Below are 15,041 nucleotides of genomic sequence, written 5' to 3'. Positions count from 1 at the left end.
CCCAGGCAAGGGCTTCCTGAAGGCTGTGGCCTATCTGCTGAAGTGGGCGGATCAGCAGTTGCACGTATGCCTGGAGTGAGGCCGGATGTGGGTGCACTTGCGGACCCTGGCCTGGGTGAGGAGCACTGGCACCCGGAAATGCCCCTTCTCACCCTGTGGTGCTGAACATTGGAGCCCAACATAGGGAACTCCCGCCAGTGGCATGCATGGTCTGTGAGCCCCCTGGAGAGTGACACAGCATGAGACCCCCCTGGTGTGCCAGGAGATACTTCTCCTGGGGTAGTGAGGGACGTGGTGGTCCCTGGGATGATATTCACGTGAGTGGTGGACACACAGGACACTGACTTTATTTATGAACTCCTGCTGGTGGGGCCCTATGCCTTGCCCAGTGCCTGGCTTTATATGTGAGACCCTACCCTAGCATAAGAGGGCTTGTAGAGGGCAGAGAGACAGCCGTTGTTTGAGACTGAATGCTTGATAGACCCCTTTGGGGGATACATTGGTAGGATGGTTAAACCAAAAACATCAGAACTGCGGCCAGACTGATCATTGCTGGATAAGAAGGACCAGTCATCGATGGTGGTGGACATATTAACCCATGTACAGTCCACACATGACATCCACACTAGCAAATTCGATGCCATCCTCCAGCATATCAAGGACACAACGTTAACCCTGGAGGCAAAGATCGACTCGGTGGAGATTGATGTCAACTTGCTGAGAGCTGAACACAGAGTTGACAATCACAGGTCCTCTCTCACCTCCATCCGCTTAAAGGTTCAGGAGTTACAGGCCCAGGTGAAGGGCCAATAGGAGGATGTCATGATACGGGCCGAAGACTCTGAGGGGTGCTTGTGCTGCAACAACATGCTCATTGGTTTGCCGGAACAAGAGGAGAAACCTAATGTTGAGCTGTTTATTGAAAATTGGCTATCCCAGGAATGCTTCAGAGCAAGATTTATCTTGATAGAGTCCACTGGGTGTTGGGCCATCCACCATCCCTGGGGCACCACTGACGACCATTGTGGCCCTGCTATTCATTTATGGAGACATTGACCTAATCCTGTAGGTGGCCTGGTTTAAGGGACTACATACCATGGGCGGGCAAATTGTGAACGTTTATCTCGACTACCCTACTGGGGTTCAGTGAATGCACTCAAACTACACATGGAATAAAAAACACCTTTGTGCCCTTGACTTGCGGCCTCTTGTACCTCACCAAACTGTGCACCACTGAGAATTGCAAGTCTCTCTTTTTCTCCATGCCCGAGGACAGCAGACTTTGGCTCCAGATGATGGGGCTTGACGCACCTGTACCAATGGAATAAGATGGCAGGACTGATGAGAGGAGGCGCCTTCCTAGGTGACATCCCAGGAAACCTAGAGGGCATCCCTTGTTAGAAGAGGCGGCTGAGGAAAGGGCAAATTTGCACTGTCAAACCAAAAACTGGTTTCAGACACTGGACATCTGAGTCAGTGCTAGCACTCATGGCCAGTCCTTGTGTTTCACTCCTCACTCCAAGGGCAAAGGATGACATCATCTGAACCACATTGATGTGAGGTGGGTTGTAGCTGCCAGATCATTGTGTAACTGAGTATTCAGGGAGGGAGGTGGAAGGCTCGATGGTGGCCAAGATGCAGTGGTCACTGTTCTAGTCCTTGACTGGCTAGTGCCAGCAGGACCACATGGTTTTGCTGCACTCCACTGATCCATTTTAGATATGGATGTCCAAAGAAAGCATGTTAACTCAGGTTTCTGTGTTCATGGTTATGGTTTTGGGATCTCGTTCTGACTCTCAACCTGGTAGTGGGAGTTAGGGTTGTTGGTTTTTCGTCTGCTCGCTCAGCTGGATAATCACTCATTGGGCTTTTGGGTGGCACGTAAGAAAGCCTGCTTCGGTGGTGCCTATGGATGCGCAGTGCTGGCTATGCACCTCCCTACACTCTTAGGTGGAATACTGGCTGAATTATAGCTATGCTTTCTAATTTTGCCACTTGGAACGTCAGGGGGATGTCTATCCCCTGGAAACCACATGATACATACACTTAGTTAAAGCATATGCACATACAAGTTGCTAGCTTGTAGAAGACCCACTTCACAGGTCATAATTTAGGAAGATGGGTAACGATGGAGGGCCAATGGTATGGGACAGCATACTTGAGGGGGACTTTAGTGTGGATTGCGGAAACTGCCCATTTTGTAGTGCGACACTCTCAGGTTTGGGGTGGCTGAGGGACTCCTGGATGGCGAGCCTTTTTCAATCATAGCGCTCTATGAAACCAAACATGGGACAGTTTTTTAACCTTCTGACCCCATAGTTACTGCAAAGTTTGTGCACTCAAAGTGTTTACGTGGGTGGAGAGGGGTGTGACCTCAATTGCGTGGGTGATTCCGGGATGGACCAATCAACACCTCTGTTTCTGGGATCTCCTGGCCTCCAGGTCATGAAGCACTACCAGGACAGGCTGGAAACCATGCAGCTTTTGGCTATCAGGTGCACACTGTCAGACCACAGTCCCCTCAGATTGGTTTTATCCTGGGGTAGAGGAAGGGTGCAAGGTCCACCTAGAGGCCGCAGGCAAAAGATCTATTAAACAGTCGGTTTCAAGACCAAATAGGCACACATGTTACTTAATACACTACTGTGTGCCACGGGATGATCATGTACAGCACGGTTGAGTGGGAGACCTTAAAGATTGTCATACTGATGCACTGTATTAAGACCTCCTAAAGTGTGTGGCATAAGTGACTAAAGAACTGCTAGATATGGAGGGGGTCATCAAATGGAGTGAAGAACAAGGAGTGGTGAACCTCACTGCCAGAAAAGACCTGATGGGGTTGTTAAGAAGGCACTCTGATTTTCACCCCATCCATGAGGGAGGCCAGTATCATGATTCTGCACAAAAAAGGGTAGGGCCCACTTAGATGTCTGCTCCTATAGGCGGGTGTCCCTGTTGAATCAAGACTAAAGAGTTGGGTACTAGGGAATAGGGTTCTCCCACTAATGCTGCCGCTGATACATGTTGATCAAAACCCTTTCACCCGGAAACGAAACACCTTCCTGAATATTCGATGCCTACTTGGCTGGTTGGACACTGAGGGACAGGAGAGAAAAATGGCTGTGCCAGTGTCTAGGGACATCGAAAAGGCCTTCAGGACATTGGGCTGGCCTTACCTCATGATATTCCTGTGGAAAATTGGTCTTGGCCTGGGGTTTCTAATCTTGGTGCAGCTCCTATACACAAGGCTTTTAGCCAGGGTACAAGTTGGACAGGTGATCTTGGATGGTTTTGACATTTTGCCCAAGGCATGAGACAGGGTTGTCCCTCTCACCCATCATATTCACCCTAGCAGTGGAACTCTGACCTGCTTGTTGTACAGCAGAGGACCAGAATGTAGCATTTTATCCAGAGGGGACATACACCTTATTTCACTATATGTGGATTATGCCCCAGTGTATCCCCGCAACCTTCAGCAGTATTTATCTATGCGTATGACTGAGTTGGACAGGTTCAACTGTATCTCAGGGCTCAAAGTGTATTGGACCAAATCTTTCCTGTTCCCCCTAAAAAAGGTCTGACTCAGGAGTGTGCTCCTCTTCCTCCCACCAGGCTAGCATGGGATGCAGATATCTTCAGCTACCAGGGGGCCAACAAGTACCACCACCACGAAAACTTGATGAGAGGAAACCTGGGGAGGGTGTTGGCAGCAATCCGGCAGTCTCCGGCCTTGTGGGGTAAACTTCCATTGTCTCCAGCCGGAGGGGTGGCTGTTTCTAAAATATTAGTACTCCTGTGCTTGTTATACTTGTTCTCAACCATTCCTGTTGCGCTCAACAAATCCTTTTTTGGGTAACTGCATGCCATGTTTTCGTAACTCATCTGGGCTGGGAGTTGAAAAAGAGTAGTGCTTCATAAGACGCAACTCACACTATCGGCGCGTAGCCTGGGTTCCCCATCTATGAATAGGTCTGGTCGGAGTTCATAGAAGTGACCAAAAAACTCTGCGGTGCTAAACGGAGTCTCGCAAGCGGCGTAGTTCATTAGGTCGTGCCTTTCATGCTGATTTTTAGCACATGGTGTTTGGCCCGCGCTGGCACCATGCACAGCGCAAGAGAGTGCTGCTTCTTTCTGCACCTCGAGTAGCTTTTCTTCTCGAACGGCAGCTTCCTCAATGCAAACGGAAGGGTTTCTCAACACGAGCGGTAGTGGCCATCCGTGACTGCCCGTGTTGAGAAGTCTCGCCAGAGGTGGTCTGGAGTAAGATTTTCCTCGCTCGCCAACATAACGTTGGCAAGCACGAGTGAGGAAAAACTCTGCTCCGTGAACTACGCGGAGCACAGAGTGGGAATAATTCTACAAACTCCACGAGCAGTGCAGACTTTTCACCCCCAGATGTAACTATGAATTACATTGCAGCAAAATTTCAGTGACCAATGCAATGGATTGGGAACACAAAGAGTCCAGAAACTCTGGCCCTAGTGAGAGCTCTAGGGCATGATAGAGCACCTCAATTAAGTTACAGCGGACCTTCGCCGATATGGAAAATACTTTTGTTCTTGGACCTGGCCAATTCATGGCATACAATACCATGGCACACAGAGCACACGCCTTGTGGGGCCAGACTGAGCCTGCAGTTGACACTTCACTACAGAGCCTGCTGACACCTGGCACTGGATGTAAGGCCGTCACAACCCTAAACAATGCACTGCAGTCTCAACTACTGTGCCCCAGTGACGACACTATGGTCAAATGGGTGCAATGCCTGCATGTAGGGATTTCAGACAAACAATGAATGGCGGCCAAGATATGTGTGAAACGAGTATCTCGCAACTCAAGATTTAAATATACTGAATTCATTTATTTGCACCACATTTTCTGGTTGCCAAGATGCATCAGTCGGATGTTTGTGAAAATGTACTCGAACTGTCCTATACATAATATGCCTGAGACACGTCTCTACCACATAGTGTGGGAGTGCCGAGTGATGGTGCAGGCTTGGAGTGGGGTGATGACAAGATGGTCTGACCTGCTGGGAAAGGACAAAAGCCCAGACCAGGGGCTGCACCTCCTTGGGTGTATGATCAGAACCCCCCAAAAAATAGATGAAGATTCATCAATTTGCTCCTACTGCTCTACAAATGCCAGAACGCAATGGCATAGACAAAACCGACCGCTCCACAGGTGACACAATGGTTAAGTGACATGAAAAAGTGTGGTCTGCGACGGAATTGACAGCCATTCACACTGCATGCGAACAGGGTGGAGAAGTCATAGGGATAACTATCCGGGACACTTACATTATTAAATTGAAGGTGGGATCCAACGAAAAGCCTCCCTGAGCACTGAAGGCACTGAACTGGGGACCGCCCACTTCTTTCCGACTGGCAGATGGCCGCACAGGTGAGAACGGGAAGGGATGGTTATTTCGAACCTAGTACAAATTTTGCCCTTCACATGAGACTGTGCGATGGTATAGCTCACTCTGCGAGGTGAACATAGATGGAGTCACGCTATTCATAACTGGGTGAGGACCCCATATAATAGAGTTCCTTCAGTCAACCTGTGCTGGCCCTCGGTGCCTATTGTTACTGTGTATCAGCAGGGTCCAATGACTTTTTATGTTAACTACTCAAACGTTGTTAGCTCAATAGGTACAGCAGCGGTAGTAAGGTATTTTTGTCTGGTAGTCGCAAATACCTAATAACTTCGATGAGTCAAGGCAGGGCAGTCTACCATTGCCACTGTAATATTACATGTCATGCACTGTAAAAGCTTATACAGAGCTGCTGAAAAAAACTACACCTGCTGTGTGATGGTACAAAAGACTGAGTTTTGGGTGTTTCATTTACTGCAGAAATATTTAGAATTTCCATGTGAGATGTGCTAACTTGATTCCTGGGTGTTATTCATGTCAGTCATGACATTCTCATATGTGTTGCATTCAGAAGTCAATTGAAGGATGCAGGCATCACTCAAATGGACGAATGGCTGTAGCCTCACGTTCACTGAGACAAGCATAAGTACCACGTGAACTAGTCTGTTCTTAAGTGGTCTGCGGCTGTTCATGGGGAGTCTCCACAGTCGTAACTGTGTGCACTTTTAATAAAAATTGTGATTTCATGTTCATATCAATAGGCAAATCTATCATCACACCATGCTCATGTTACCACAGCAATCTATGTATAGAAGAAAATGGTGAAATGAGGTTCAAGATTCTGAAAGGTGTGCATGCATGTGTCTCAACACATCCTATGAGCATGTCCCATCAGGATCACTTCTTTCTTCCTGAATGGCAATCTGTTTACCATCCACAATGTGTCCACGATCAAAGAACAGATAGCCCACCTAATCCAGCATGGAGAACTGTGTGACAATCCATAGCACCACTAAGCAATGTATCTGATTATGTTCAATTTCCCACCAGACCTGCCAGATGGCATTACCCATCTGCATAACCCACAGATCAGGAACACCACACTTAAAACCAGGATGGTATTTAGAACCAGGTGCAGTGCTCTCCAACTGTTATAGAGGTATATACTTGAAAACCAAAGTTCACTGTCCATGACGGCTTACTGTGATACTCTGTGACTGGATCACATGCATGTAGCAGTCTGGGACTGGGATATTTAGTCTCATGCTGTCAAGAAGCACATACAAAAAGGATCTCAGACCATTTCCAGAAGCAAAAGCACATTCTCTCCAAGCAATGGGCAGACTAAGACCCAGAAGATGACCTGGAAATGTCAATAGAAAGAGTGTACACACAAGTGCAGCGACGACGATCTGCCAGACTTCTTGTACATAATCAAGACAGAACTTAAGATTGGCATCAAGCAGAGATAGTCAGCACTGCTGTGTCATGGCATGCGGCTTCAGTGGAGGAGGTGGCTACTCTCTTGGAAATCCCAATGATGAGAATGCAGAACATAAACAAGGGTCAGTTTGGAATAAGAATGTGACAAGCTAACAAACAATAAGAAATTTAGGAACTAAGTTGATATGATGCGTCATAAACAAGCAATTAATGAGTCCTATTGGACCTGGTGGTTTCATCCACAGTCCTCACTCAGAATCACTTACTCATTTCCTCTTGACACATTGCCTTCAATTTGAGAACAGGTATAGAATAGGTAGGGATGAGTGGCTGTGAGATGTGGTAAAAAATGGGAAAGAGAACAGGATTCAGTGGAAATGAGGAGAGATAAAGCTATCATGAAGTATAGTTGATAAGCGTATCTTCTAGGAGCTTTAAATACACTTTGAGAACGGGAACTTGAAATGGCTGCTGATGCATAGGGCAGTGGTTCATAACATGCGATCTGTTGACCCCTAAGGTTCCGGGATGACTATACTCAGGGAGTCCTTGACTGTGTTATCAACTAAATAATAATATTAAAATTAATGCATTATAATTAACAGAGTGTATACAAATAAAGAAGCAAAATTGAAAATCAGATTTTTTTCTATATTTGATTCTGAACTCTACAAAATATTTCATCCTCAGAACATTTGTTTGGTGTATATTTATTTTTGTATTATTGTGTAGTGTTTTAAAGTTCAAATCATCAAATTGCTTAGGCTGGAGAGTCTTAAGCTTCTAATAATAATTCAGTGGGGGGTCTCTAGATTCCAGTAACGATACAGTAGGGGTCCACGGTTTTAGGAGATTGTCAAAGGAGGTTGGGTAAACAGAGGCGTGAGGAAGGTGTCAGGCTCACATTGAGGAAAGGTTCCATGGGAAACCTTTGACTGTAATAGTCAATCACCCTTCACGCTGATGGATGCTCATAGTCTTTAATCAATGTAAGAGGAAGCATTCTTTCAATAAAAGAGCAAACATTTGGAAGTACTTAATCAACTCAGTAGCTTGTGTAATCTTGATTAACAAGCTGAAGCTGCTCTTTGGCAATCAAACATTTACATGGCATCCTCACATAACAAGACAGAGAACCTTCCTTCACACTAAGACAGCATCAGAAAGATAGGAATGGAAGATCAATTGTGGTACAAGGCGCAGTGGTGTTACATATGCCAACTGTCATTGCCCAAACTCACAACTCACAATGCTCAAAGCTGTTGAGCTGTCATCTCTTGCAACCTGCAGTCCCACCACTTTCCGTGCATATTTCATTAGCACGCAATGCACTTCTCTACTCAACCCCTAATTCTGACTATTTGCACTCAAAATTAAAATTGCAGTACGGACAACCCAGCCTTTTCCCTCTATCCCTGTTTTTTTGGGCCATAGTCACCTACGTCAAACCCTGCTCACCTATCTTCAGTGGTGCATCTGGTGCCGGAGTTGCATAGAGTAGGTTTTCTGGTTTGAGATCACGGTGGACAATCCCATTTTCATGCAGGTACTACAGATAGGAAAAGATTAAAGTATTCAATAATTCAACAAATTAATCACATTTAATTTTCACAACATTTTGCAGGATATCTGAACTTGTCAGACGATTACTAACATATCAGAGGGTAATTTCTAATACTTGCATAGCTTAAAATACCCTGTCTTACGTTAACTGAACTACTAAGGGGACGTGTTATAACACCGAAGAGCAACTTTAAACACAACCACACCACCTCGTAAATACTGCGGTTCGTTCTATATTTCAATACATCACTCTAGATGTGCTGGGAATGTTTGACGTTCGGTTGCAGCTTCATTAATTTGTGTTCCCAACAGAAAATGTTAAGCAGAGCATTTGTGTTAATAAGAGAACAATGTATTTCCATAGCAACATCACCTTGCTAAGCGTAGATGCTGCGAAGCACCTCCGCATCCCTGGACTAAAGCATATAATTTAGTCGTTAGCCTACCACAAGTCACTCGAAGGCACCTCGAAGGCTGTAATTCAAGAAACTAGCTCAGTGAGTCACCTTGAAAGCCCTGCCAGGTTTCCAAGAACATGTGCAGAGGGTAGCATTAGAAGCAATGCCTCGAGGGTACCAAGTTAGAAAAATACTAGTGTATCTGAACAAAAATGAGAAACCAAATACATGATCTAAATCACAAATCAAACCTCAGAATGGCTAATATATTTATCCAACCTAGTATACACCTGGAAGTCATATATTTCTTTTCCTCATATTGCGACTTTTGTTAACGAACAATCGGCCACATGCATCATTGTTGCCGTTTGCGATTTCTTAATTGCGAAAATTAAGGAATCGCAATTAAGAAATCGCAAAAGGCTATGCATCAAAAAATCACAATTTTTTTTGCGATTTCTTAAAATTCCTTAATTGCGATTCACAATTTGCGAATCGCAATTAAGGAATCCCTTCCCATTGATTCCTATGGGCCTACAGGCCCATAGGAATGAATGGGAAGTCATTCTCAATTTGCGATTAGCAATTTGTGAATTGCAAATTGAGAATGCAATTTCAAGGGTGCAGGGGGGGGTCCAAAGGACCCCCGCCCTGCACCCCTGATATATAACTTTAAGTACATTTTTCACACACACGTGCCCCAAGGGCATGTTTTTTCCTACCCTATAACACCACACCAATAACAAAACACTTCAACATTTTTAATTACATATATTTCCATAATTAACATATTTATCAATCAATTAAAAAAATTGTATTAATAAAAATTACTCTTCCCACTCCAGCGAGTGCAACAGTAGGGAAAGTGTTGGATAGCAGAGGGTTAACGATTAATATTACCACTCCAGTGAGTACAACAGTAGGGCATGTGTGTGTGTAAAATGAAACTTTCAAAAATGCACAAAAGTGCATTTTTGAAAGTTTTCGCAAATTACCATGAAGGTCGACTTCATGGTAATTTACCTCTCCCTATTTGCGAATTCGCAAATTTTAAATATTCATGCATTGCATTTAAGAAATCGCAAAATGCGATTTCTTAAATGCAATCGCAATTTTAGAAATCGCAACATGATTGGGATTTCTAAATTTGCGAAAAACATGATGCATCCCAATTTTGTCAATTGCATTCGCAAACGGCAGAAAATTGCGATTCACACCGTTTGTGAATGCAATTGACAATGATGCATGTGCCCAAATATGATAAATGCCTCAGATGTAGCATATTTTAGGCGCTGTATGGATTTGTCGATCCTGGTTAGATTTTACTAATCTGGCCTGCTATAGAAGATGATTCAAGCCTGACCACCACAGGTGGGCCTGAAACAAAGCAGTAGGGTGGGGTTATGAGATCATGGCTGTACCAGTCACACCAAAACTGTAACCGGAATTACCCTCTTCAGCTTGGGCACTGCCTAAAAATAAACTACTACAAATACCATTGCCCCCTATTACTTCAGTTTTTATTTCACTAAAACATGGGGTTATAGTTTGTTGGCTTTCTACATACTTCTTTGAAGGGGCCTTGGGCCTGAGGATACTAAGGAAGCTTAGATGGACCTGATAAGATGGCTGGTCAGACCTCTATGAATTGTTATGGCATTCACACGTTTCTTGCCTTCATTACTTCTGATTTTCACAAGCTCAGCTTATCAAAGGAACCACTGGCTGGCTCTCTTCCATGACAAGCAAGGATGCTTCTCTAAACATCTCCTTGAAAAACTTTTCCTAACCGCTGAAACTGATTCTTTTTTCGTCAATTTGGCACAAAGCTCCCACTTTTGTCAGAGACAAATATCGTCCATTTGTGTGTGTTTTGGGTTCTGGAAACACTAGACGCTTCCTGTTCAAAAACAATCCTGAGAGATGGTTTTCTCTTTAGGAAGAGGAAATAAAGAGGAGAAATAAAGCTATTTTTTCTCGTTATGCCTCTTCTAGGCGCATTCCCAGGTTCACCTCTGCTTGTAAATCTGGGAATGCATCAAAATCCATGGATGTTGAGTGGGAACACCCACGTAACACGCATGGCAATGCCTCCCTGTAGTAGAGTAATGCAGCGTAGCGATTTGTGCTGCGTTAGATTACTCAAGATTTATGAATCCGCGCAGGGCCAAGCAATAGGCGTGGCGTAACGACCAGAGCGGCCAAACCTTGAAGATTGGGAACCAGGTTCGAGTCATGGTGGGAGGCTCAAAAATCCTGTGATCCTGGACAAATCATTTAATCTCCAAGGTGTCTGAAAAATGAATGTGTCCATCTTTAATGCAACTGGTGCTCACATAAAGTGCTTTGATACCTTCGGATCGGGTTTGCGCTATATAAAACTGCAGAAAATAAAAAATAAAGGGTACCCTGCCGTAACTTCATAAATCTCATTTTACACTTGCGTCGCTTGCGCACCACATTGATTGGTGCAAGAACGACGCAAAGGGGCTCATAAATATCCCCCTAAATGTACTGACTCATCATATTATGTGGGCATTAGCTCAACAAAGACATTTTGAGGCTTGGTAAAGTCCAAAATGTGACGGATTTTTCGCAGTTGAAAATTTAACGGTTAGGACCTGGGTGCTTAAGAAGGCACTCAGGTAGTTATAGTTTTTTAAAAAACATGCTTATGAGAATTGTCTTAGCAGTAACTTAAGTAATGTAGGAATAAGCATGAAAATCATTGATTTTCCTTTATGGGAGTAATTCAGCTTCACTACTTATAGGGTTCCAAAAGGTCCAGGAGAAGATGGAATGGTCCATGTAAAAAAAAAAGCTGCCAATTGGTCTTATACATTTCGCTTTTCTACTTACAGTAGGGGATGCAGAACAAACACAAGTTCAATTTATTTGAGAAAAAGATTTCTTAAATTTAAATGTTGATGTAAAAGTGTTTTTGAATTGTTAATGTCTCTTAAGAGAAAGGAACAGTCATATTTGTATAACTGATTTATTTTAAGTTGTTTATTGACCATGTATAAAAGATGAATATTCATAATTATAGTAATCGGAACATATTCCACAAAATCCTGATGTAATTTGGAATACATCTAACTTTTAGAACTTTCATTTAATGCCTTTCCGTTCAATCTAGACTAAGCCCAGGAAAGGGGGAAGATGATGGGTGAGAAAAGGGAGGAAAGATCACCAGGCCACCCTGATATGTCTAGCAGTGGACTTACCATAAAATTAAAGTCTATTTAAAAAAATCAGTCAAACATTTATAAAGTGCAGCAAATCACCCCTGAGGGTCTCGACGTGCTGAAGAAGTTGGGTACTGCATGGTAGTCTTCAATCAAATATCCAGGTCTTGAGTTCTTTCCTGCATTGGAGTGATAGATACAGGGGAAGGTTGTTTCAGGTCCTGGCCACCAGGTGCGAAAAGGATGTTCTCCATTGTTGGTTATGGGTATGCGGGGGGTTACTGTGAGGAAGAGTGTGGCCGATCAAAGGTGTCTGGTCGGTTGGTGGGAGGTCAGGCTTTTGCCTGCTAAGGCAATTCCCGCTGGGTGCTGAAATTTACAAAACCCCATATTACATGACGAGTTGACCTTGTCATGAGCACAGCTCCAGTGTGCCTCATGACAAGTTCACCTTGTCATTAGCATAGAAGTGGTTAAGGTAATCTGGTCCTTCGATGTGTAGGGCTTTGTAAGTGTGTGTGTTAGACCTGGCATCCTCGGTGTGGGTTTCCCCTGTCTTTTTGCCTCTGCCTCCTGTATTTTTACTGTGTGCTGAATTTAGTTTTTGCTGGTCTAGATGTTTTAGGCACTTTGCCATTGCTGATCAGTGCCAAAGTGCAGGTGCTCCCTCGATAAATTGTGAACAATCTCTTCATGTTCTGCAAACATCTGAGAACTTTATCCAAAGACTGTTAAAACCTGTGTCGGGTCGGGGACAATCGATATTTGCCCGGCGGTATTGCCTCTGTGACCCTCTAGTTATTTAATCAATGAAGAGGCAGGCGCTGGAGACTGGAAAGCAGGAAACAAGGTTTTTATTCTCTCCGGAGGAGAACACAGCAAAACGGACAGCAGGTATCGTTCTGAGGTGCTCTAACTTACGTTTGAGGCCTGGCCCCTTATATACAGTGTTTGTGGTTTTTATTACAGTTTACATACATATGATAAAGCTTTGATGTACGGAAAGACATTCCCGGAATCCCCCTTCGGGCCCGTTCCCACACATATCTACAGTAGAAGTCCCCACCCTGGTCACAGCAGGTGATGACTATCGCGCAGCTGGATATTCCGCCAATTCATGGAATGCGGGGTTCGATCGGATCTCATGGGGTGGGGGCTTTGATCAACTCGGGGGTCCTTTGATGAGGGAAGCTTTCTATTGCACGGGGAGGGGCAAGGGATAGTATCGGCAGAGCTGGGTGTCGGCCTGGGAACGGGGAAGACAAACGGGCACACGGGGAAAAGGGGGTTTGCATCTAAGGGCCGGGGATCATGAAAGGGAAGAAGGGAGGTGTCGCGCTGGGAACAGGATGAGGGCCTGGGGCAGAGCAGCGCCGAAGAGGGGTTTATGATTCAAGGCAGGTGCAAGCAGGGGGTTGGTCAGCGTGCAGGCTTAGTGAGGGCGAAGGGCTATGTCAGGGGCCAGCGGCATGCGAAAGGGTTCGTTCTGATCAGGGCATCTTAAAATGGCGGGTGCGCACGACAAAAGTGTGGCATCAGGGGAAGAGGCAAGATGGCGCAGATAATGTTCACCAAACCGTACTAATTTTCAACAGTCCTCCCTTTAACATATTCAAGACATCTTGCTGGTTCATTTTCTACTCGGTTCTATGGTGGTGGGCATGAGAAAGAAAACGGTAGGAACCCTAGATGAAAAGAGTTGTAAACAATACATTTTGAGATTTCTAGTTTTTAGGAGGTGGACCTATTTGATAAACTTTGATAAACTTGTTCAGCAGGAAAGTCATAGGAATGCAATACAAAAACGATTCTGTAGCGAGAGCAGCAAGTACATTTCATAACGTGGACTGTCAGGTTGTTACATATATCAGATTCGGATTGGAGCATGATCAATACAATGGCGGCTGGGAGAGGAATGAGGCGCAGCAGAAATGGTGATTGAGGACGTCAAAGTGTTCGTAGTTAACGAGTTCTCAGTATTCTTTGTTGTCTTTTCGTTGGCGCTGTGGAGCACCGGCGATGGAGCTACGGGTCCAGCTCTATTCTAGATCTCGCGTTGCAGGGCACGACCTTTCCCTCGTATTCCTGGTCGGAAAGGTCCTTTTCGCCCTGTGTCCTTTGAGGTGATTGTCAGAAAGTTCAGATGGAAGAAGAGCGTACAAAACAGTCCATAGGGTAGGTCGGAGGAAAAGGGGGATGGAGCAAGGCCAAATTAGGAACAAACTAGGGGAACGAGAGACTTCAGATGGGCGGGCTCGGGACCGAGTCTAGAGAGCGGGGACCTTTCGGCACACATTCGGACATATAGCGGGGTCATCAGGTTAGCCCTTCCTTCTCACTTTGCTGGAGGTAGTGCCTCGTCCTGTAGCTCTGTTCTGTCACGGTCTCGCCTTGGCCCATGTCGCAGGTGTTCCATAGTCTGCAGTCAGGCCTCGTGCTCCCACATCCGGTCCTTCTCTCTCCTGACAGCCGTACCCTTAAACGAGTTTGAAAAGACAGTCTTTAGAGAATTTGCAGAGGAAGGTAATCACAAAAGTCTATTTCTCTCCCAGCTTCAGACAGAAATGAAAACGTCCGTTATTTTAGGGTTCCCAACTAACATATAAATGACCGATGACGGGCCTGTTGGATGTACTATGACTTTCCTTCATAATTATTTATTACAGTTTCGACAGTTCATCTGATGGAGACCCACCTTCGTAAGACGGGTTTGACAAAGATATGCCGTTCTCTAGGGCTTTATATTTACCAAGGGTACTGTGTGCTATCGAAATGGTACTAAACAGGTATTTTGTTGAGGGACGAACATAGGCTAAACATTTCTTTTTATCAATGCGTCCTGTTTTTCAACTAAACATTTTTCACTTTCGGCAGGGTTCATTTCAACGATTTCTTCACTTTGGTCTAGTCTTTTAACCTTGTAAAACATCATTCTGGTTCCTACGTAGCTTCCTACGGCCTGATTACTTAATCAGAAAAGACAGGGGTTTTATGGGAAACAACTAGGGACATAGAAAAGTTATGGTAAGGGCGTAAATCGACCCATCTCTCACAACCGGGAGTGAGGGGTAG

The 15,041-nt window shown here is 44.8% G+C and overlaps 1 protein-coding gene across 1 annotated transcript in view; it reads right to left on the bottom strand.

Annotated features, from left to right (window-relative positions):
* Positions 1-15,041, bottom strand: part of CAMK4 (calcium/calmodulin dependent protein kinase IV) — a 1,079,259-nt gene that overhangs the window by 118,346 nt on the left and 945,872 nt on the right. Inside the window, exon 6 of the mRNA XM_078677356.1 lies at positions 8,279-8,369. Coding sequence (XP_078533482.1) covers positions 8,279-8,369 — 91 coding nt within the window. The remainder of the gene's footprint in view (positions 1-8,278; positions 8,370-15,041) is intronic.

Source organism: Lissotriton helveticus, chromosome 2_1, assembly GCF_964261635.1.
Source record: "Lissotriton helveticus chromosome 2_1, aLisHel1.1, whole genome shotgun sequence".
Lineage (NCBI taxonomy): Eukaryota > Metazoa > Chordata > Amphibia > Caudata > Salamandridae > Lissotriton > Lissotriton helveticus.
Note: the sequence above shows the minus strand (reverse complement) of the source record. Positions and strands in the feature narration are given on the sequence as shown.